The sequence below is a fragment of the Nannospalax galili genome, unplaced genomic scaffold (assembly GCF_000622305.1).
Source record: "Nannospalax galili isolate Female #2095 unplaced genomic scaffold, S.galili_v1.0 scaffold514, whole genome shotgun sequence".
In the NCBI taxonomy this organism is placed as follows: Eukaryota; Metazoa; Chordata; class Mammalia; order Rodentia; family Spalacidae; genus Nannospalax; species Nannospalax galili.
The window spans coordinates 1705260-1730466 of record NW_008336076.1 but is presented as its reverse complement, the minus strand read 5'-3'; the positions used below and the strand labels follow the sequence as shown (position 1 = coordinate 1730466).

At 38.2% G+C, this 25207-nt stretch overlaps 1 protein-coding gene and 1 pseudogene across 2 annotated transcripts in view; both read right to left on the bottom strand.

Annotated features, from left to right (window-relative positions):
* The window catches only part of Slc38a11 (solute carrier family 38 member 11), a 62431-nt gene extending 41986 nt beyond the window's left edge, over nt 1-20445 (bottom strand). Inside the window, exons 1-6 of one of the 2 annotated variants that reach the window (XM_008830908.3) lie at nt 20331-20445; nt 18268-18342; nt 11651-11785; nt 9477-9542; nt 8213-8319; nt 5492-5571 (exon numbers count right to left, since the gene is read on the bottom strand). In XM_008830908.3, coding sequence (XP_008829130.1) covers nt 5492-5571; nt 8213-8319; nt 9477-9542; nt 11651-11785; nt 18268-18328 — 449 coding nt within the window. In that variant the 5' untranslated portion in view covers nt 18329-18342; nt 20331-20445. Of the gene's footprint in view, nt 1-5491; nt 5572-8212; nt 8320-9476; nt 9543-11650; nt 11786-18267; nt 18343-20330 lie in introns of those variants that run through there. The other variant, XM_017797578.2, reaches the window with a different exon arrangement.
* On the bottom strand, nt 5732-5875 carry LOC115069993 (annotated as a pseudogene).
* Nucleotides 20446-25207: the final 4762 nt, after the last annotated feature.

Below are 25207 nucleotides of genomic sequence, written 5' to 3'. Positions count from 1 at the left end.
AAACCAGCTATTGTTCTAAAATGATGGATAAATTTGTTTTCTCCCCCTATCTAGATGCCTTTGAGAGGGAACTGATACTAACTACTCCAACAGCTATCAAAATGCCTGAAAGCAAATCCTGAATCCACCACTCTTGAGTCCAGCCTTGGCAGAGGAAAGAAAAATGAGGAGGAACCCAATAGAGGGATGCTTTTGGAAGCTCTCGTCAAGAAATTCCAATGGACTCTCATGAATATTTGGAATTTGCCCTGTTCTGTTTTCTAGTTCCCTGTCTAGAACTTGTACTGCTAATTACTCTTGCCTTTACTTCTCCTTCAACTTGCTTATTCACCAGTCAAAGACTTCCTTTTCCCCTTAGAGATACGAGTTATGCAATTTGGGAGTCTTTTAGATAGACTCACTGAAGGGGCACTCCAATTTCCTTACCCTGTTTCCTTGTTCAGCATGGAAGAAGCCAGAGCAATCTGCATCCCAATTCGTATCCGCAAGCTCGGTAACCTCTTCAGAGGATAATGTGATAAGAATAGGAGGTAGGATGGGGCTGGAGAGATGGCTCAGCAGTTAAGAGCACTGACTGCTCCTGCAGAGGACCTAGGTTTGATTCCCAGCACCCACATGGAGGCTACAAACCGTCCTTAATTCCAGTTCCAGGGGAATCCGGAGCCCTCTTCTGATCTCTGTGGCATTTCATTGCAGGATACGTGTGCACTCACATACATGCAGGCATTACACTCATACACATAAAATAAAAATAAAAAAAGAATAGGAGGTAGGAATTGGCTAGGCAGTTAGGGTAAAAAGACCCCAAAGAAAAGTAGCCAGTTTCTTGGCTAAAAGTCAAAATGTCCTTGGGCCTCTTAGCAACATACTGTGTTCCAAAGGCCAAAAATGTCAAAAGTATTTTGGAGCTTTTATCTTATCCTTAAAAGATTTTAAGGTTACCTCTTCCGGGGGGGGGGGATGTTAGAGTAACAAAAAGCCCCATTAAAGGAAAAAAAAGAAGAAAGAGCACATGAAGTTATCAGAAAAATGTGATGGGGAGATATGGGAGGAGTTGGAGGTGAGGAAGTGGGCATGGATTTGATCAAAACATCTTATACACTTATATGCCTGCATGAAATTCTCAATAAATTATTTGAAAAAAAAAATAAAGAAGAGGGGCCTGGGGCATCTGAGGGCACTGGGGCATGTCCTGCAGGGACTTGTGGCTCCCCATCTCCTTCTCTCACTCCTGTTTCTGCTGTGACCAGAATCAACTGTTCTCTACCTTACAAAAAAGTTATAACAGAGATGTTATATGAAGTGAAAATAGTTGCATTGATTTGATTGCATGTTATCATTTCCATACTGATTAGAAAAATATGAATATTAATGAGATTCTAAATAAAGGTTTTTACAATAATGTCTCTTATTCAAGTTTAAAAACTGGAAAAAAGAATTATGTTATTTTGTTTTCATACTTAGACACTTTTTGGAAAGCAGTTAAATTGCCTTGCTACTTTAGTTTTTAGAAAGCAAGAGGCTAGAAAACACAATAAAACTGAACGCAATTTCCAAGAAGAACTGAAAGTCATTGGGCTTTGGCTATTTTAAACCATATCAGAAAGCAGAATTTATGGCCTTGTGAGTTATGGAAAAGGAAATTGAATTGTGTTTTATTTTAAAAACATAACCACTAAAAAGAGGTTTCCATGGTAACAAGGTCAATACCAGTAGCCATTCCTCTTTTCTGATAGTGGGTTTAAAGATCTTTTTCAAAGACCTAGGGAAAAAAATCAGCTTTTCTGATCATTCATCTGAACTGAAAATGAAGAAAACCACATACGGTGTATTGAATTTTTCATGTTTTATGGATTATAAGCATTCATGCTTGTCATATTTTCAGAAGGAAGCTGGCTTGACTAGCTACTATGCCAAACTCTGAACACAAGATTTCATTAGCCTGATTGTAAATGGAGCAAACAGAAATTGTTTGCAGTAGTATTCAAACAGAAATACAAGATAGCATGGCATTAAAAAACATTCTTCTTTAACATCTGAATATTGAAAGTTAAATAAATAATCTGTGTTATAAAAATTCAGTCTCAGAAAATGACTGGAGGAAATTATGGGCCACATTTTCTCTAGAACCATAACAAATAACTCTGGTTACAAAAATCAACTCATTTGACCCTAAGAGGACGTGAGTGTTCCTTCTGTTTTCTGTTGTGTGGAACAGTAAGACTCATCTTTCCTAGTCTGCACAGTGCTATCTTTTCCACTACGCTAGGAGTCCCTTGAGAGCACAGATGTTTTATTTCTCTTTGTGTTCATGATAATACCTCACATAATACTTTAATATGAAAATACCTAAAAGAAAAAGTGATGAATGAATTATGAAACCTCATAGGGCAGTAACTAAAAATAAAATCTCTTTGGTTTCATTTTGGGACTGATGTGCTGTTAATGTACACTCACGGTTAACCTCTTAGGATCTGTCTGGTTCCTTGTTCATGACTCATCAACTGTTCCATAAGGAATACAATCATGTGGCTCCTAGGCAGATGTGGTCAGACCCCCTGTAAGTGGGGCCCTGGCACCAGCAAAGCTACTCTGGTAATTCCAATGTGAAGTCGGAGGTGGGGCCATTGTTTACCCTGTCTCCTGGAGGACAATTGCATGCAAATTTACTGACGTCTCAATTTTCCTAACTTTCTCTCTACATTTTCGCCCTTTGATACTGCCTCATAGTATTGTAAATACCCAATCTATTAGGCTTTTTATTTTCACACAGTGATTGGCTACGTAGGGTCTGTTTCCATGGTAAAATTTTCAATTACGATAGTTGAGTCTCACATAATTACAGTTTTAGCCTGAATTATTCTCTATTCCATTATTTAATGTATCGATTATCTTTTTGTGTCTCTAAGTTAGCTTTTGAAGACCAGGACAGAATACAGAACCAACATAATGCCACAGAATAAGAGCCCCTGTCCCTGTTTCATTTTCACTCTGCATGTGTCATATTGTACTTGATAGATAAAGTAGCCTATGGATGAATCCAGTTGATCAGGAGAAAGCACCAGGACACAGATAAAACTCCATCTGAATAGAGCTTATTACCAAGGAACACATGGGACAGATTCCCTTCCGGTCAGGGAAAATGTCTGCCCCGGGTCGTGAGCTGGGTCTTTTTAAGGGGAGAGGCTTCTGCTTCCTGCAGAAGGTGGGAAGATGTATTTTTATTAAAGTTGGGTGAGGGGAGAGGGGGGAAAGTAGGAGAGTGGGACTGTTAAAACCTGTCCCCTTTAGAGATCAAAAGGGAAGCCTCCTGTGTTGGCCAAACAGTGGAGAAAAGTCTGCTTCTCTTGACTTCAAAGACCATGGTGCTTATCAATTCAGTTCCATTTTCTCAGGGGCTTGTGAGGCCCTGTTGGTGAGGGGGTGGGACTATCTGAGTTTTTTTTTTCTTTTTCTTTTTAAAATATACAACTTGTGAACAACTTGCAGCAGGTGCTGATTTCTGTAATGCTTTGCTCTTTTTCCCTCAGGTTATAGGATAACAACCATAAACATCAGGCACTCAATAAGTGCTTGCTGAGAGGAAGACTAAATGACATGCCGATCCCGAACAGAATCAAGTACATTTCAACACTGCTAAGGGAATATATGGACTGAATTAGTAACAACTCTCTACTTTCTCTTTTCTCTTTTGGTCTAGGGCCTCATGCATGCTACTGAAGCACTATATCACAAGTCACATTCCGCTAGGTGTCTGTCCCAATAACTATGGTACAGTCCTTATAGCTCAGTGTGCTGGCATTTGGGGAAAAGGCCTTTGGGAGGTAACCAGGGTCAGATGAAGTCAGGGTAGAGATCTCTGAGTGTGGGGTCACTGAGCTAGAAGCAGGGGGACTTTATTAGAATAAAAGCATGTTAGCACCCTGAGCTCAAACTTGTAGACACTTGAGGCACTTTTTTTTTTTTTTTTTTTTTTTTTTTTTTTTTTTTTTTTTGTATTTTTTTTCTGGTAAGCTAAGAAGCTTTCCATGAGTGCATACAATTAAGGAAGTAATTTTGCAGAACAGCAATTAATAAATAGGAAAATACATTATCTTGTGGATGGCATTATCAAAATCAGAGCTGTTCACTTTTTTTCTTTTCTTAGAGAGCACTCACAGACTCCTTGAGGTTTTTTGTTTGTTTGTTTGTTGGGTTTTTCTTTTTTTATCTTTTTTGAGACAAGGTCTCCCTGTAGTCCTAGCTGGCCTGAAACTCACTATGTAGACGAGGCTGGCCTTGAATTCACATAGTTTCACCTGCCTCTGCCTCCCGAGTACTGGTAAAGGCATGGGCTAACACTCCCAGCCTAACTCCTTGTTCTTGAAGACATAACAAATTAACTTTTCTTTGTGTTACAGAGAAAACATTTAAGGTGCCATAGTGATCAATGTCCCATGTATCATTGATTTATTCCATGAATATTTATTATGTGCTGTGGTAATTCAACTCTGTTTTAAGCCAATTTGAACTGTTTTCAGTACAGTGTGTTCCTGAGATTATGAATGTTAGTTTCCTAGCTTTATCTAGTGCACCTAGTTACACTGAAGGCATAAAAGGAGACTTTAAGTTAGCAGTATGTGTACTTTGAATTTCAAGGATGCACAACATTTCTAGAATTTGATAACAAATACCAAGTTGACAACATTTTACTTGACCAAATTAAAACATTAAATACAGACAACAATCCTACTGACAGCTGTTAGCATAGTTAATAGTGGATTGAGCATTTCAATAATACCAATTTAGAAGAGAATAAAGGGAAGTTTTTAAGTGTAATGGAGAAAAGCAAACACTATTTTTTTTTCTTTTTTTGAAACAGCACCATATTTAGCTCAGGCTGCCCTCAGACTTGCCATCTCCTGCCTCAGCCTTCTGAGCACAGGATTGCAGGCATGTGCCCCGCATCTTACTAGTTACTGTTTTTATCCATCTCAATCAGCTTAGACTAGTGAAATTTTGTTAAAAATCACTCCAACTGTATTTCATTCCTGTTGGCTACTGTTCAAAATCTTATCCTTATTCTAATTCTTATGGGTATTAAAATGTTAAGCTTGCTTTAGTCTCTTCAGCTTTGCAGGATTCAACTGAAAAGTGCATATTTACTCACTTATAAAACTTTCTCTTATTTTTTCAAATACTAAACTGATGATTTTTTTATTACTGTATATGGAATTTATTATTTCTTTCTTTCCTTTTTTTTTCGTATTTTTGAGACAGTCTCCCGTGTCTCAGGCTGACCTTGAACTTGTTATACGACTGAAAATAACCTTGAACTACTGGTTCTGTTGATTCCTCCTGTGAGTCCTGGGATTACAGACATGAGACACCATGTCTGTCTTATATTTCTTTATTTTTGTCTTATATTTCTTTATTTCTGTATTTTACTGAATATATTTCTGCATTTTTGTCATCTAAATATCTACACCAAATCAAAGACATCACAACTTACATATTTGGTCCCAAGGAAACTACTCTTGTCATTACAATTCCAAGAATTAGAGCTGTTAAAATTGTAGAAATAAAAGATATCTGCAAAAAAAATGTAAAGACATCATTAGTATAAGTTACAGACTATATTATTCAATATCACATCTTTTTCTTTTTTTGCTTGGGCGAACTTATTCACAGGTTGTTTTTTGTTCAGTTCTTTATAGCTTTATAACCTGTTTCTTTAAAAAAGAATTAGCTTAAGGAGAGAGCATGGACGCAGTCCCCCACTACCACAGCTGAGTGTCCCACCTTTGGGGAAATCTGGAGTGCAATGGATGAGCCTGACCCTCACCCTGTAAAAACCATCTTCATGATCATGGTATCTCTCCTGGCAGGTAAGTATTTATAATGTTAAAGATTGGCGTCTGTAACATTAGGCACATAATTATTTATCAGATCACAGTTTTGGTCCCCTGGCCTCAAACAGAGAAGCAAATATCCACCGTGATCATCCAACACAGCTTTATTCTCTTGCAGTGATTTCCTGAATAGAATACAAATCGGGTACTTTTAATTTATGAGTTTATGAAAGTAAAAGTGAAATACATCTTTCTTTCTTCTCCAGACCTTATTTCAGTATTGGAGTGAGTGGGTTTTCCATCTCTTACTGCCTCTTCTGTTCTTATCTTCCACCTTTCCTTCCAACATAACACGCATACCCCACCCCAATTCATTTTTTTAATGTCTCTGCTTTTCCTCCCCTGCTCTCTAGTTCTGTTACTCTATTGTATCTGTGTGGTCTGCCTTGTGGTCTGTGTTTCTGGATCTGTTCTTTGTCTTCCTTTCAGTACTGTCACTATTTCACTGAGTTAAAATACAGACTGCCCTGTGTGAGCGTGCCCTCCGTACACTCACCCTGTTAATTTTCTGTTTTGAATTTTCATTTAAAATTGATGAGCATGCTCTAGATGGTTTCTCTGACAAGTAAAAAATCAAATTGCTTTTATTTCATGTGATTATCATTAACCTTGGTTTCTATGTTGTTAGTGTTTAATTGGATATTTCTGGGGCGAGTCCACTTGTCTTGTAAGGAATAGAGACAAAAAAAAATCAAATTGAACATCACAGATAGAAGGTGACAGAGAGTGGAATTTAATTCAAGCAGCTGACTCCAGACAGGGTTTGCACTGTGCTTTGTTCATTGAGAGATTTCAATATTTCAATATGATACCTTCAAGGGACATTTAGGGGTAAATATTCAGGAATTAGTATTACATTAAATAACAGTACTTCTTTCCATGAATGCTTTGCTTTCTGCTCTCAGAGATAGCATTTATATCTACATTGAACTTGTGAACTGAAAACTAGTCCAATCATTCAGATAACTAGCATTAAAAAATGCCCTGTTGATACACTCCCACTTAATTCTGGATGACCTGCTAGGGATGAACATGTGGTGACAGGAACAGTCCTGAATATTGGCTCTGCTCCTATTTCAATTCTGTTCATAACTGAATATTCTGCCTCAAACATCATAGTGAGTGGTAACATTTGATCAGCTGTTGCAATTTTTCAAAGCAGAATGTAAAAGTATCACATGATTTACCCTTTAAAAAAATCATCAGAATCTATGGCATCATGTAGATGTAGTACCAATTTTATTTTGGGTAAAATATAAACATTCCTTGGTAGTAAGAGAATAAAATATAACCAGATGATGGGTAGTCTGTGCAAATGAATTTATGTGGTGAGTAAAAAATTATTTAATTTCATTAGAGTTTAGTATCTCTCTTTTAGAAATAAGAATGAAATATTAGCAAGCATGGTCGTGCAGGCCTTTAATCCCAGCACTCAAGAAACAGAGGCAGGCAGATCTCTGTGAGACTGAGGCCAGCCTGGTCTCCATAGAGAGATCCAGAACAGCTTTGTTTATTGGAAGACCTATCTCAAGAAGATAAAAAACAAAATCAAATATTGACCGAATTCTCAAGGATCAACCCATCAACAAATGGCACTTAAATTCACTGACAGGAAAATATGCATAATGGGCATTGTAATTTACAAATAAAGATATGTCACATTATTGAAGTGATTCACCCTTACATTACTTTTATTTTCTCTCTCTCTCTCTCTCTCTCTTTTGGATACACAGTCTCCGTGAAGTCCTAGATAGATGGTCTGGACCTCACTATGTAGATCAGCCTGGCTTCATCCTCACAGAGATCTGTCTGTCTCTGCCGCCCAAGTGCTGGGATTAAAAGCATGTGATACCACACCCTGCTTTTTTTTTTAATAATTTTTAACTGATACACAAAACATAAAATTTGTACAGTATGACACAATGTTTAATATTGCATAATGCTTAAATGAGATTACACATATGTATCTCTTCACACTCATCATTTCTTTGTGTTTAATTTTTGTTTAAACTACCTACAAAAATGATGGAACACTTTTCTAATAAATTAGACTTGCTTTAAGTATAATTCTTTGCATTTTCTAGGTTTAAAATCCATTGTCTGATATCAGGTTATCTTTCTAAGGAAAGAAAGAGGAAGAACTTCTTTTATGCACATTTAACGATCAGTTTCCCAAATAAGCTAGTTGCAGTTTGCTCACAATTACTCAAGCATAACTGTCAGTAAACTAAAGGAAATTAAAGGCAAATATAGTTAAGATCACATTGCCAAATACACTGTAGATGCACAAAATTAATACCTACTTAAACTGTAAAAGTTACCTTTCCAAGCTTTGCTATATCTCGGTGTAACGACAAAGGCAGAGTAAATGTCACTGTAGAAAGCACAATAATGAAGTGTCGACCAATATACCAGCTTCCAGGATCAACTAAAATGTAGTAAATGTCATTTAGTATTTACAGGAACAGATGACACCTTGTTGACACAGTAAACACTCAAACATTTAATGATGAACAATGAATTAAATAACACAAATCCTACATAAAAGAAAGTGATTTTGAAACAATCATGTTAAAATAGATATGTCACCAAAATATAAATACAAAACCATCTAAGGATGAACCTAATACTTTGATGACTTTAATTAGTTCTCTGCTCCTACAGTTCAAAGCAAACATGCCCATGGTTTCTGAATTACTCTAGTAACCATGACACCGTGATGTGCTGAACAGGAAGGGGGTTGGGGCACATGCTGAAGTGCCGGCCTGACAACATTCACAACAGCTGTTTCATAATTTCCCCACAGTGGGAACCACACATATGCTCCTCAGTCAAGTGATACATTACTTTTGTATGTACATAATATGGAATTATCTTCAGTGATAGTAATGCAGATGAGTAAGCTCCTGAGGGACCCACATATAATGACAAATCTCAGCCACATCCTGCTGAGTGCAAGAAACCAGGCTCAAAAAGCTATATGTTCTTCAGGGGTGATTACATGGCATTCTGAAAAAATCAAAACTAGAAGAAAAATCAGAGGCGTCATTGCAGGGGCTGGAGGTAAGGAGGGTTTAGCTACAAAGGGGAGCTGGGACCCCTATAAAGGCTGTGGGGAGTGATGGTGTTGTTCTCTGTCTTTGTGGTGGCTATGGTTATATGACAATATGCATTTATCTGAACTCATAGACTCTAAATTAAGAGAAGATGCCTATTATTGTGTTAAATTACAGTTTAAGGTAAATAATGGGAAAATAGTTTGCTTGGGAAATGATGCAGTATACAAAGGACATGAGAACATGTTATTACAGTGAACTAGTCATATGAAGCATAAGGAATTTAAAATAGAAAGTAATGTAAGCATACGAAAAATAGCAGCTTTTAAAATCAATTAACATATAAGTACATATAAAAGAAATCAACACTCCAGGCTCACATGGATCATGGGAATTACAAGCTTGTGAAGTAAGCCAACTCTTCTATAGTCAAATATTTTACTTATAATTTTTTTTTATGAATTACATTAACTATAACTATGCAACATAAATTTATTTAAACTTGCCATATGTCTTATCTTTAACCTACCTCCTGGGATTCTTTGAAAAACTTTGCTCAAAGTATCTCCAGCTATTATGTTGTAACTTATCATTGCTAAAAATACAATTACAATAATGGTCAGTAATATGTCAGCACATATTTTGTCTCAAGTATTTTGATCATAAACAATCATTACTTTCCAAATATTGGCATTATCTTATTTTTTGGAGTGTGTTATAGTTGCATATATGTACAACATTAACGATAACAACAAGACAGATTTTATGATAGGGTATCATATTAAATTTCAAGGAGACTTTCACTTCATAAATTGGCTTATCCCAGAATACTTTCAAATATTGCATTTTGACAGTTGTGTAAAACGTGATTTATTTTGGTGTTCAAACCCAGCTTCCAAACACTTTCAGGAACACATGTACTGCTTATATTGAATAATAAATAACAATAATAAATTTGAAGACACTGGGAAATGCCCTCAATCGTAAATGTAACAGTTTTGGAAGAAATATATTTTTATCTTTCTGTGGAAAAGTGTGTATCTAGTCATTTGGACAGTAGATTCTGTAATCCTAAAATAAAAAATGAAGTCAATTTGGTTGTTGGGTTTGCAAACATTTTATCTATTTAATAAATGCTGGGCAACATTTTTACCATTATGGTACAAATTTTAAATAGCATGTTGGCCTCAGTACTTGGTTTTCCTGAATTCTTAGGTTTTATTTTTTTTTCCTCTTTGAGACAGGGTCTTCCTATAGCTCCAGCTGGCCTGGAATTCGCTATGTAGTCCAGGCTGGCCTTGAACTTACAGAGATCTGCCTGTTTCTGCCTCCTAAGCACTGGGATCAAAGGTGTGTGCCACCATGCCTGCCTGAATTCTTAGGTTTTTAGAAACAAAATAAAACAAAACAACAACAGCAGAGCTGTATTAAGCTTTGAGAGAAATTTGCTACTTCTCTCATTCACTTTCAATTCAAATTGTTATTATTATTATTATTATTATTATTATTATTATTATTGTTGTTGTTATTTACTGCCAGATTAGGAAAACTTAAAATTAACCAGAATCATCATTTTATTTCATTAAAAATCATGCTTACAGAATAGATCAAAAACTTCTCCTTCACATCTTCTATTCATGAGTCAAGGACATTCTTTTGCCCATAGAGACAAGAGTTATATAATTTGGCAGTCTTTTAGGTAGACGCAGTGAAGGGCTACTCCAATTGCCTCACCCTACATCCCTGTTCAGCATAGAAGAAGCCAGAGTGGTGGGCGTCCCTATTCCCTATTGACAATTTGGGTAACCCCTTCAGAGGATGGTGTGATAAGAACAGGAGGTAGGAACTGGCTAGGCAGTTAGTGTAAAAAGACTCCAAAGAAATGTGGCCAGTTTCTTGGCTAAAAGTCAAAATGTCCTTGGGCCTGTTGGCAACATGCTGTGTTCCAAAGGCCAGGAATGTCAAAGTATTTGTAAGCATGTATTTAATCCATAAACAATTTTAGGGGTACCTCTTCAGAGGAGGGAATGTTGGAGGGGAGGGAGTGGGCATGGGTTTGATCAAAACACCTTATATGCATGTATGAAATTCTCAATAACATAGGAACAAGCCAGCAAGCAGTGTACCCTCCATAGTCTGTACTCCAAGGTTTTGCTATGAGTACTTGCCTTAGCTTTGCTTGATGATGGACTTTGCTGTAATCCAAATAAACCCTTTCCTCTTCAAGTTGATTTTGGTCAGTGTTTTTAATCACAGCAATAGAGAATCAAACTAAGATACTCCAATAATTTGTCTTTTTTTTATTGTTGTTTTGCCAGAATTTTGGCAAAGTATCTTAACCACATTAAACCTTTTACAAATGCTTCTTTAGTTAATTTTTTGAGAGGAGATATGGGAGGAGTTGGAGGGGAAGGAGTGGGCATGGATTCATGGATTTGATCAAAACACCTTATATGCCTGTATGAAATTCTCAATAAAGGTTTTGAAAAAGTTAAAAAAATAAAAATAAATACCCCCTTTTCTAGTTTCTTTGAAAAAAAAGAAAGAAAGAAAATGGTTAAAGATATAAACCTTTATCTGGAAAATATTCCAACTGGTAATTTTCTTTGATGATTCTCAAATGATTAATAAAGCTAATGTTGGTTAGAAATGACTGTGGGTTAGAACCAATAACTGTAGTACCTGTCTTTGCCATCATCTTACCTATGAAAGGATACAGAAATTGTAGGACAGAGATTAGGAGGTACCCTGGAAAACCGAAGGTCTTGTTAACCAAAGACTGGTAGGTGTCTGTTCCAGAAAGGGCCCCTCCTTTTATCAGTAAAACAAGGGAAAAGTCTGTAGAAAAAAAAAAACAAAAACCAAATAAATGTCTGAAAACATTTGATACAAAGAGTTTGAATATTCTAACTGAATTAGCATTGAGAAAAAGAGAATTTCTTTTAAAGACAAGGTCTCAAACTTGCTATATAGTCAAGGATGACCCTGAGCTCCTGGTCCTCTTGCCTCCATCTCCTGAGTGCTGAGACTACCATGCCCTGTTTCATCTGGTGCTGGGGACTGAATCCAAGGCTTAATACATGCTACATAAGCACTGCACCAACAGAGCTACATTGTCAGCCTGACAAAAAGGGAATTCTGAAAGAAGAATTTAACTTTTTTCGTTGTTTTTCTGGTAAAGGCATGTGCCAGCACATGGGGCAAGAAGAGTTTATTTAATGATTCAGTATTAGCATGACAAGGTTAACAATTTTTCATAAAACATCACTTTTCTTGAAACTATAATGCTTCCAGTCACATATTTTTTGGTGGCAATGCAGATATCCTTAAACATATCCAGACAGTGGATTGGATGGAGGGGGACAGAGAAGAAAGTCAATTGTAGGTAATTAGATATTTCACAGGTATTTAATCTGTGAAGACCGAGAATTTAAAAAATGATGTGGACATTTTAGAAAATAAGAGATTTATCAGTTTCAGAGCATTTGTTTTAAAACAAAATAAAATTAGCAACTTAATTTTAAAGTTATTACGGCTAAGACAGCACTTTATAGATTGAAAATTCATTGTAAGAATTTTATTTATTTACAATTTTAGAATTAAGGTTGAAGATACAGGTATACAGAAATTGTATAATTAAAACTTAATTTCTTTTTTATATCGTTTTACTCGGTATCATTTCACTGAAAGGCACTGCGGTTGGATTGGGTGCAAATGAACATCCAAGGTTTGGTACTTGCTCTTTTTTCTCTTTCATGCTCCCATCCCTGTTTTCTTCATACTGTTTAAGCGATTTGGGAGTGCATTAAAATACAAAGGAGGCATTACTACCCTGTCAACATGGTTTCCATTGCAACTCCCTTCCACATCGGCAAAGCTTCTCTCCACAAGTTCATCAATGATTTCCACATGATGAATCAATGCAATCACTGCCTTCTAAACCTTAATGTCATTTGCTGTTTGCTCACTATTTATTTATTTATTTATTTATTTATTTATTATTTATTTATTTTTCTTCCTTTCTTTTTTTTTGCGGGGAGAGTAGTTTCCACTTTGACTCAACCATCTTTCCTAGATCTTTGTGGCATCACCTTTTCCTGATTGCTTTACAAGGTTTGGGGTACTTATTCTGGCTTTTGCCAATTTCTTTACTATGCTCACCCACAGGGTCTCTTGGCCTTCTAGTTTATTCTTTGGTACATCTTACTGATCTCATCATGTCCCTAGTCTCAGTTTTCACACACGTGTAGCACCTACATTTGTGTCTTCAGCTCAGCCCCAATCAAAGCTCCAGACTTCCATCTCTGAATTTCTCATCTCTAACCTGCTTGCTGTACAACTTCAACCTTCATAATCTCTTGCCTGATTGCTGCAGTAACTTCCCTACAGTTCCTTCATCTACCCAGCTAGCCTCTAACAAGATACTTTAGACATCCCCTCCCTACCAAGACACTCTGACATTCTCCCTGAACCAGATATATAATCCTGTTTCATGCTTAAAATTCTCCAGAAAGGCACGCCCACATTTGGATAAAAAATAAGTGACTTTTATGAGTGCATGAAATCATTATTTGTGTGACCCTTCCTGAGTATTGTTTGTAAGACAAAGCACAAGGCCACCCTTGATGAGTAGTGCAAAGACTTTGGTGTTTACATATTTCCCACAATGCCGGCTGTGCTGCAGAAGCTAAATGAACAAGAAGTTGTGCTGTTCTTATTTCTCAACAGGCTTCCATATGGCCGTTGAAATATGGTGATGATAGCTACTGCCCAACTCTAGCAAATGCTTTCACAGCATAGTCTGTGTGCCAGGCCTTTTCCCAAAGCTTTACAATAATTATTCATTTAATCTTTCCAATAATGCTAAGTGCTAGTATTATCTCCATTTAATGGATGAGAAAAGAGAGGTACAGAAAGCTAAGTAAATGGAAGGTCTCCATGTTGCTTGTAATGGAAGTCAGGACTCAGGCCCAGGTAGGCTGGCTCAGAGTCCTTGCACTTAACCAACACCTTGCTTCTCTCATGGTAACTGAAGACCTAGCACTAGTCATTCCAATCTACTTATAACCTAATTTCTTCTTCGAAAGTAACATGAGCGTCTTCGACATGTCATCGGAAGGGGTTCATATGGTGGCTGCATTGTGCTCAGGTCCTTGCCAGTCCTGGGGAAATGGTAAGGGTTCACTGTGTGTCTTCATGCTTGCCTCTGCACCACTCCAGTTTCCCTGACACATCTCTGAGCATCAGCCCCGCAGGTTAGCCAGGTGGAACACTTGTACACTTGCTTCTTATTTTTCTACATTTCCATCTGCTTAAAATACCCATCCATTTTTACTAAGTCATAAACAGAGGCATCTCCCCTTCCCATAATATTTGTATTTCATTAGGCATGGTGGTATACACCTGTAATCCCAGCACCAGGGAGGCTTTGAGTTTGTCTTGAGTTTGTGACCACCTTGGGCTATAAAGGAAAACTGTGTTTCAAAAGCCCCAAAATAGCCAGGTGTGGCAGTGCATGCTGCTAATTCCAGCACTCGGGAGAAGGAGGCAGATGGATCTCTGTGAGATTGAGGCCAGCCTAGTCTACATAGTGAGTTCCAGGCCAGCTGGGGCCACAGGGAGATTTTGTCTAAAAAAAAGTCCCAAAATAAAAAAGTAAAATTATAATAAAATCCTATTTCTTGCAGACTGGGTTAAAAGCCAGACCCACTAATGTCATGCACACTTTCATTATGGCATTTTCCATGATGCATTATGATTACGTGTTTAATTTTATCTGTCTGACGGGCTACATCATGAGCTTCATAGGGCTTGGATAATGTAGTTCATTGCTGTATTAGTACAGTAGCAATCCCTGGTAGACTGATCCTCTGTACTGCAGAATAAATTCATGCCAATATATCGAGTTTCTGAATACTTACCTGTCTGATTCTAGTTTAAGGTGATAGTGACATAATAAAATTTGAATTTATTCTATAAACGTGAATGTTTGAGTAATTAATTTTACTTTCTCTTCTTAAACTAGGAAGTGCTTCATCCAAGAGTTGAATAGTGCCACAGAAGTTAGGCAGGGTCTCATCAGTTAGGGAAGAAAGGGTATATCAGGCAGAAAAACCATGAGCAAGAAGCAATTCTATGTGGAGAATGGAATAGTCCAGATGGCTGAGTGACAGCCTGTGACAGGCTGGTGATGGATGAGAATGACTCAAGATGAGATTAAAGATGTGGAGAGTGATGAATCATGAATGGATTTGATGGCCTGAGAACAGGATTAACAAAGAACAACTTTCTGAACTGAGTATGTCTCATTAGAGGCTCAGCATGGTGGAGCTTGTCTTTAATCCTAACACTCAGGAGGCAGAGGTTAGGAGGATCTCTTTGAGTTCAAGGCCAGCTTGGTCTAATGTAGACAGTTCCAGGCCAGCAAGGGCTACATAGGGAGGCCATGTCTTAAAAAAATGTGGAGGCTGAAGAGGTGGCTCAGTGGTTAAGAGCACTGGCTGCTCCTGCAGAGGACCCAGGTTTGTTTCCCAACATCCACATGACAGCTAACAACTGTCTGTAACTCCAGTTCCAGGGGAATCCAATGCCCTCTTCTGATCTCTGTGGGCATCACACGACATGGGTGCAATTACATACATGCAGGCAATACATTCATGCACATAAAATAAAAAAAAATCAATACATATATTTTTTAAAAAGCAAAAGAAAAACACTAGAGCTAGAGGTTGGAGATGTATCTCAGTTGAAAAGCGCTTGCCTAGCATGTATAAAACCTTGGGTATAATCCCCAGCAACACATAAACTAGACAACACATTACAGGCCATGTCTGTAATCTCAGCTGTCAAGAGATAGAGGCAAGAGGATCAGAAGTTCAAGGCCATTTTGTGTCAAATAGTAAATTTGAGACCAGATGGATATGAGATCATGTCTCAAAAAAAAAAAAAAAAAAAAAAAAAAGAGGCAGATGGCTGGAGAGAGTTCAGCAGATGAGAGCACTATCTGCTCTTTCAGAGGACCTGGGTTTAGTTCTCAGAACCCACATGGTGCCTAACAACAGTCTTTAACTCCAGTTCCAGGAGATCGGGCACATTCCACTGGTCTCTCTTGGCATTGCATGACATGGATGCACATACATACATGCAGGCAAAACATTCACATACATAAAATAAAATAAATAAATAAAATTGTTTTAAAAACTAGAGATAAACCATTGTTTAATTGTAGGGTCAATTTAAAGAAAAAAAAAATATATACTCTACTTGTAGATTTTGCCCTAAAAGCAAAAGAATCATCAGAAACACATTGCTTTACTTTTGTGGGGGAATCTTCTATTTATTAAAATTATTCAAGGGTTTGGAGGATGTAAGTGAATGGCAGGTTAGTAAGTTCTACCTATCAGTAATTTTGCAATGGGGAACTTTGGGAAGAGTGTCTGCAGACACTGGTACGCTGGCAGTGGAAAACACATAATTCCACTATGATTAACGTACATGCAATATGCTGTGGTTTTGATAAACTGTTCTTCCTCCAGCCCTGACTTTCAGGTGAGGCACATTGTTTAATTTATTTCTACCTGCTGATTTACAATAGAAGTGCTTACAATTCACTTAAGTTGTGGTATTATGCCTGGGTGGACATTAAATATTTGTCAGCAATGACTGACTGGGAAACAGGAAATTAAAACATGACAAGGCCTTTCTAAATACTTATGTTTGTACCCACAGATGAATGCTTTTTTGCAGTCGTGTCAGAGAACCTTTCTTTTGTAGTGGGTGACAGTGCAGAGCTGGTAAAAGTTAGTGCACAACTGGCCAAAGTGCTGAGAATAAGTAAACGTTGAGTGCTCAGCACTACAAAACCTCCCTATTGCAGCCCTATATCACCCCCTCCATAGCTCAGGGAACACCGTGGAGGAGGGGACCAAAGAATGTAAGAGCCAGGGCCAGAGGAAGGGAGGAGTGCTATGAAACAGTGTCTTATGGACATGACATGACAGTTGTGCTCATGGACTCATTTACAGCTGTAGCTACGGGCACTAGACCCATAATATTCCTTCATGCGCAGGGGAGAGACTCATGAGACCCTAGCCCTCCTTGAGCTATGGGCAGTAATGGAAGCTAGGGGAGGGAGTGTCATTTTCTTCAATGGTGTAGCCAACTGATAAGTTGCCCATGCTCCACTAGTAAACCTCCACCATACTCAGCCATAATTAAACTCAGTGGGTCTCCCTTTCCCTCCCTGTTTCATGAAAGTAGGAGGCAAGTTTGTTGAGACAAAAAAGGGTTTCAGTGGGAGAGGGAGGGGGATGAGAAGGGTGAGAACAGCTAGTGAGGATGTAGTCTTGGATGGAGACTAGCATCACCCCAGGACTGGTGGTGAATCTCTGAAGCCCTAAATCTATCACATTTGTCCACCCCTTCAACCGGAAGGAAGCAGAGACTGGTTGGCTTTTGGATTATCGGTCAGTAACTGGCTTCGGACTTCAAGCAAGTAGGGCTGGGAGGAAGGATGTAAACTCACAGGAAGTGGGTTTTTCTTGAGGCCCAGGCCACAACTCCAGAGAAGGGACAGTAAAAGGGATTTGCTCTAACTGGTACAAGGGATCAAGGGTACCATTCATACCCATCACCACAGCAACAACTCCCGTGTCTGCTTAATTGCTGTCTCTGTTGCAGTGATCCTAAGGCAGAGGAAAGATCATGGTGAGCTGATGGGATGACAGGGCTGAGCCAAGGATCACAGGAAGGGAAGACGATCATGAGTGCTAAAGCTTGCATTTAGACTCTGGGTGGAAAAATGTGGGTGTGAATGACTGTTATGTGAGTGAGGGATAGAAGAGAAGGTGATTTAGAAGCAGCTTACTGTTGCACAGGAGGGCATGGCAGGCAGAGTAGACAGGCAGATATCAGGGAGGGGTAGGGTAGGGCCCTGCCACTGAAGAAATAAGGCCCTGCTCTCACCTGTGCAAACACAGCTGACAACCGCTGCCCAGTTACATGCACCTGCCTAACCAGCCTTCCTGATACACTGTGAAGGAGTGCTCCACCAGCCCTAACCAAGCTCTGAAATGACTTTCCCACCCACCACTTTCTGCTTCAAGTGAAACAGGCACATGAAAAGGTTTAGGCTTGGTAATGTAATGTTCTACTTTCTCTAATCTGTTTAAAGGATTAGGAGGAAAACCAAATCTCCTCAGACGTGATGCTTAAATTCCTAGGATCCTTTGATGTCCTCCTTAACTAAGTAGTGTGAGTGTAAGTGTAAGAAGTCATTGCACATTTTAAGTCGCAGAAATATGCAGTTATATGTTATTTACCTGTAATATATGAGACCCAGAATAAAAGCAATATTCCCAAGGGAAACCCAGCTTGCTTCATCGAATAAGGCAATCCTGGAAAAACATAAAAATGCCCAAACCTCACATTAAAAAGATATACGGAAATAGAAAAACCTCCTACAATTAACATATAGATGTAAAAACAAATTATATATGTAACGAAAAGGCTGTAAGCAGCACATAAGACATACCTAAAATCAAATAAATCAAATATAACATTTCACAATTAAATGCTATTAAGTTAAGGACATGCCAAGAAAGCAGGGTCATGAGATGTTGGAAAAAGAGTTCAAAAGCCGCAAATGATGCTTACTTCATGATGAGGGCGACACATACGCTAGATTAGATGGAGAATGAGGAGCCCAAGCTCTTCTTTGTGTGCTGTGTGGAAAGCAGAGGCCACAATAATCAGGAGAGAGAGAGGGAGAGAGGGAGAGATCAGGAGAGAGGGGGAGAGAGAGAGAGAGAGAGAGAGAGAGAGAGAGAGAGAGAGAGATCAGGAGAGACTGATTCTGCTGCCACCATGGAAACTGTATAGGAAGCAGGGAGCCTAGGAATGCAAAGGTAGTTTTTATAAAGCAATGGGGGTCTGTAAATTTCCTTTTTACAATTATTTTGGGAGCATGAACAATCTGAGACTATGGAAAATAAAGTGCTCAAAATAAAATAATTCAGATATTTCCACACCCAGAATATTTCTTTTCAGAAAAAAATATTCCTTTATATAAAGCTCCTGGGGCTGGAAGAGATGGCTCAGCAGTTAAGAGCACTGGTTGTTCTTGCAGAGGACCCAAGTTCAATTCCTAGCATCCACATGACGGCTAACAAAAACCATCTATAACTCCAGTTCCAGGGGGTCTGCCATCCTCTTCTGAAATTGTACAACATGGGTGTACTTACCTACATTCAGGCGATAACTCATACACATAAAATTAAAATAATAAATAAAATATTTTTAAAAAGCTTCTGAACACAGGAAGTGGTACATTTTAACACTGATGAACCTGATCAAGTTGGAAAAGCATTCATACCAGGAATAAACAGTTGGAACTGTCCATACCTCCATGGCACATGGGGACAGAATTTCAAACAGGTCTTTGGTCCTACTTGCTTCTCCTTCACCCCAGAGACTCTAGTTTATGGCTCCTTTATTTAACTGCCTATATAAGGATAAATGTAGAGCCAGGAAGTACACCAAGTTGTGGACAAGAAAATCAGCTTCAGCCAAATAAACATACCATTTGAAGTAGATTAAAATGTGGAGATTTTGGAGCACAAAGTTACTTTCTTAGTGGGCACTGAAATTTGTAGGATTTTGGTTTTTCTTGCCTTTTGTGAAATGGAATGTTTTCAAAAAACCAGAAGGAAAAAAAAAACACTGGAAAAATACTCTTTTTATTGTTGCAATGCAATGCACTTTTGTGTTTATTTTTCAGATTTTTTCCCTTGCTTCTAACTCAACGGAAAAGTATGGGCTATTCCTTTCTTTTAATTAATTATTGTAAACACTATTGTAAATGAACTGACTTGTGTTAATGATGACATGTGTACTATTTCATAAGCTCACATTTTAACACTTAACATCATATAGACAGGTAAGGAAATATTGCATGGTCAAATTTTTCATAAGACTGTTAGGCTCTCACATTAAACTTTTGTACATGTAATATTTGTAAGAATCTGAGAGATTTTATTTATAATAATGTGATAATGGCTGATACTGCCCCCACAGGAAACAAACAAATTAGTGAAGTTATCTTTTGACCAGACAACCTATGAAAACGAAAACTCCCCCTCTCCCCGTGCAGTTCCACCTGGACTGAGGAGGATGCTCTGGGTTGTGGGGTGAACCAACCCCATCTGCATCACACAGAGACAGGCACCTTGCTACACTGGGAAAAAGGAAGAAAATCACCAATTTTCTCATTTAAGATTTTTTTTTCTTTAAAAATAATCAAGAATGCTAGCAGATAGTAACAGTTTTAAATCGGTCTTTTTACTTAACATCAAAACCCAAACCAAACAAAACACGGCACACTTACCTATGATCCCAGATCCTATAATGGAGTTGACGACATTGAACACGGCAGCAGACTGACAAGATTTCCCTTTGTGCTCAGGTTCAGAAACCAGGGCTTCTCTGTCACCTAGGTGTCTCGATCTCTATTTTAATAGATGAAATGGTGATTAAATATTTATTAGCTCAAAAATGGAAAATGTCAGACAAATACACAATGCAGTATTCAAACAAAGTAATAGCACTAAGGAATGTCAATAGCGATAATAAAATAACGATGACAACAAGAATAAAATAGCTGATAACTCAACAGAACTTTACAAACTATTGTAGTGTCCACGTTGTAGCTGCCGGACTGCCTTGACCCCAGAGTACTGGGTTTGTTAGGAGTCAACCACATTGTTACATGAAATTAAGGAGGTTATAGTGAAAAGTGTTTGCCTAGTGTGAGTAGGAGGGTCAGATTAAGTCAAATTTCCCCTCCCCGTTTCCGGAGAATTTATATGGTGCTAAACCAAGATCCCCGGTGAAAGCAGTTACCTGTTGCAAGGTAAAAGAAACTGGATGCGTGCGGCCAGTTAAATGGCTAGTTTTACCTGCAGCAGGTCGGTGAGGTGCCGCCCCTGGTAGCTCATGTCTGCACGAAGGTCCCCAGCAAGCGGAAGGTTCTGGGGTTTGGCCCGGATCCTCTGCCACCTGACCCGCACCTGGCCGGGCTGGACCTGAACTTAGTAGGTTCCGCCCAGGTCTCCGAGGCCCCAGCTCTCCTCTGTCCCCTCGGGGTGCGGGCTCACTCCCTTTCCGAGTCTTCCAGCCAGGCTCTGGCTGTTCTGATGCGGGTGCTGGAGGGTTTCAGACCCTCGGTCCTGTCTCTCCTCACCGCGCCTTTTCACCTTCCGCTTCTCTAGGACTTCTGACAACTCTTCAGAAGCTGAGAAGTAAAAGTTGCTCCCCGACACAGCACTGCCCCATCATAGAGCCCCGGCGGTCTTGCTTTCTGCACAGCAGCTCTGATGCTCCCGACTGCAGTTGCTCCCTGGACTGCAGTACCCTGCTCCGCAGAGCTGTTCGCCCCCGGGGCTTCCTTCCCCTACACTTCTTCTAGCGCAGGGGGAAAGGGCGGGACATTTGGAAAAGGGGACTCCTCATAAGAAAGTAAACAGAAAACAACAGCAACAGCAAAACTTTTCCTAGGAGTTCAGCAAATTTGATTGCTGTGCATGCTTTAGTTAAATGTTTCCTGGAAACTTCTGGGGGGGGGGGGAGAGGCAGAAAGAGAGGGGAGGGAGATAGAGTGTTATTGGATTCAGGTACTGAACCTTAAAAAGGAGGTGCCAAAAGGATGACGGGAGGACACCTAGACTATCTGAGCTAGGAAGAACCCTAAATGACCACCTATTCTCCCTCTCAGATTAAAGATGCTGAAGGACAATTTGGGTACAGACACCTGAATGAATAGGACTCATCACTCAGCATGAATGGTAGAGTGTGTAGGGTTTGCTGTGTGTGTGTGTGTGTGTGTGTGTGTGTGTGTGTGTGAAGCATGGATGGGGGAGGGGGTCTGGATGTGAGTGGAAATAGTGTATGAATATTGTATGAATTTTAAAAGCTCAATTTTAAAAAAAAAGGGGGGGAAAAAAAGATGCTGAAACAGGATTTCCTCACTAGAGAGCATCCAGCCACAGAGAGGGAGAATGAATTTGGGAACAGTAGGGATGACAATAACACACAGTGTTCATCAAGTAATTAAAGAGATTCTTTTTTTCATGGACAGTTTAAAATTATGGAAAAAAAGTTTTTTTAAAAAAACGTTTTTTATGGAAAAACTGGGGACTGGGGAGATGGCTCAGCTGATAAAGCTGAGGACCCAAACCTGGGGACCAGAGTTTGGATTTCCAGAACCTTCTAAATAGCTGGTGGGCATCACAACCTCCCTGTAATTCCGTCTCTACAAAGGCAACAACATGAGGTCCCCAGAGCAAGCTGGCCAGCTGGACTAACCCATAGGCATTTGTGGTTCAAATGAGAGGCCCTGCCTCAATGAATAAAGCAGAGAGCCATGGAGGAAGACTTCAACATCAGTCTTGGGCCTCTATACACCTGTGTATGCATGTGCACCCTCACACACATGTACCCACACAGGTGAGCACACACCCACGTACAACACACACAGAGGTAAAAATATGGAAAACCTAGAATTATGAAAAAAGTCCACAAACTCTCTACCATCAGATGAGCAAATGTTAACATTTTGTCTTATCTCTTCAAATTGTAAAAATAAGCCCTTAATGTCACAGGAGGAACCCCCTTTCCCCATTCCTCCCCTCTCACAGCATCTCTAGAGTCACCCAATACATGAAGTTAGTGTGTATTGTTTTCTAGTCATGATTCATAATTTAATTTATTTGCAGTCATAAATGATATATAACATTAATGGTATATAGTATTTAAGTCACAGGTAATTATAATCTTTTTTTCAAGATCTGCAAGAATGGTTCCACATTACCCATGTTACGTTCGTGTTGGCATTTTTATTGTTTACTCAGTAATCTGTTTTAAGATGTATGAATGTTTGGGTTGGCAAGATGGCTCAACAGATAAATGAACTTGACCTGAGTTTGATCCTAAGGATCCATATGATGGAAAGAGAGAGCTGACTCCTGCAAGTTGTCCTCTAATTTCCACTTATGTGCTGTGGTGCTCACATCCATACACATACATGCCCTCATGCACATGTGCACATACACTAAATAAATAAATATAATAAGGTGTATTAATTTAGATATAGTTTATTTTATCTGCCTCAGTTAAGTTAGGCATTTCTTGATGGAACTCTATTGTGGTTACTTTTAATGTTACAACATTCTGGGGTGTGTCAGTGAGGTAGAACTGCTCATTAGTAGGGCATGAACATTTTCAGCTTCAGTAAATATTTCCAAGTTTCTCTATACATGCTATCAGTTACACTCCCATCAGCAGGAATGAGATTCTTACTTTTCTACATTGTCAACACCAAGAAATATTTTCCTTTGTAACTTTGGCTGTTCCTGTGAATTTTAAAATGACATGATTGTGGTAAAAATTCTATGATCTAATTTTGAAGTAAAGAATATTTTCACATATCCAGTAGCTGTCTACTTTGTCCTCTGTATGTGAATTTAATTTTAGAGTCCATGAACATATAGTTTTGGCTTCTTTCTCTCTTTTTGTTCATTCTGAGATAGTGTCTCATTATGTAGCCCTGGCTGGTCTGGGACTTAACTATGTAGAATAAGCTGCCTAGAACTCCTAGCAGTTCTCCTGCCTCAGCCTCCCAAGTGCTGGGATTACAGCTGTGACTAGGACTGCATATCTGACTAGTCTTTTTGTTATTGCCTTGTAAGAATCTGTTGTATAGCTGAGGCACTAAACCTGTGTCAGTCATATATTTTATATATATCTTCACCTGGGTTCTTTTAATATTGTTTTTCTTTCATTGTGTAACATTTGTAATTTTGATATATGCAAAATTAATGTTCATAGTCCTGATATAAATTATTTAACAGAAGGAATACAATCCTACTACTAAATTCATAGATTCAAAAGTCTCAAAGAAAATATTAGAAACTTTTATTAAAATGCGAACAATATCTAAACTATATTTAGCATAATTCAAGAACGAAATGACAGCTTGATTTTTTAAATTTAAAAACATTATTTCCTGAAATGGAGATCTTCTTTAAAGGGTAAAACCTCATTCAATTTTAGGTCTTACAGGGTTTATACTGAGTTCAATATTGTATAACTATATTAATTCAACTGTGAACCTAAAAATTTACATCCACTTTTGAAAGAGATGTATTGTTGCTCTGGAAATTGTTATTGAATAAGTTAAAACTGTAATGAAATGCTTCTTCTAAAAAATAATAAAAAAACTTGAAAAAATAAAATAAAATAAAAACATTGTTTTCATCTTATTACATGTATATTTTGCCTGCATGTATGTAAGTGCACCACATGAGTACAATGCCTGTAGAGGCCAGAAGAGGACATCAGATCCCTGGGAACTGGAGTTAAAGATAGTTGTGAGCCACTGTGTGGGTGCTGGGAATCAAACTCTGGTCCTCTATAAGAGCAGCCAGTGCTCTTAACCATCTTTCCAGGCCTAATAGTTTGATTTTAAGACACCTACATGTAATTTAGAATATTAACATGAGAGATAGCTATGTTCTTATATCACTAGATGGAGAAAAACACTTCATAAAGTTGGAGTCATCATTGAAACTTCTTTGTAAGTTAGAAATAGAAGACAATTTCCTTAAGTCAATAATAAATAACAACTTTTTTTTTATTATGAGGACATTTTGGAAGATTCTAATTTTTTTAAAAAATGGAAAAAATGTTCACAATCATGACATTTATATAACACAGTATTAGAGTTCCTGGCCCTAAACAATAGTAAAGGAAGTAGAGATTAAAGGCATGGAGATTAGAAACACAGAGAAAGAACCCTGCAATTATTTTCAAATGATAATATATTTATAAAGAAAAAACAGAATTAAAGAAAAAAATATTAGACATAATGAAAGAATGTAGGGAGTTAGTTAACAAGATATAAAATTAGCCTATGCATATGTTAGTTTTTGTACAGCAATAATAATTAGATATAAAGAGAAAGAGTACAGTTCTACTCAGTGAATACTGAATATGTAGGAATATCTCCAACAAAATATACATCTGTACCTAATGCACATAATAGGGAAAATCTTTACAATGAAGAGACTTTAAATAATGCATAAATGGGCAGATATATCATATTCATAGGAAGAATAAATATTCTAAGATTATCAGTTTTGTCTAAGTTTATCTGTTGATTAAAAAAATTAATTTTGCCGTATAGACCACAAATATCTGTTATTGTAA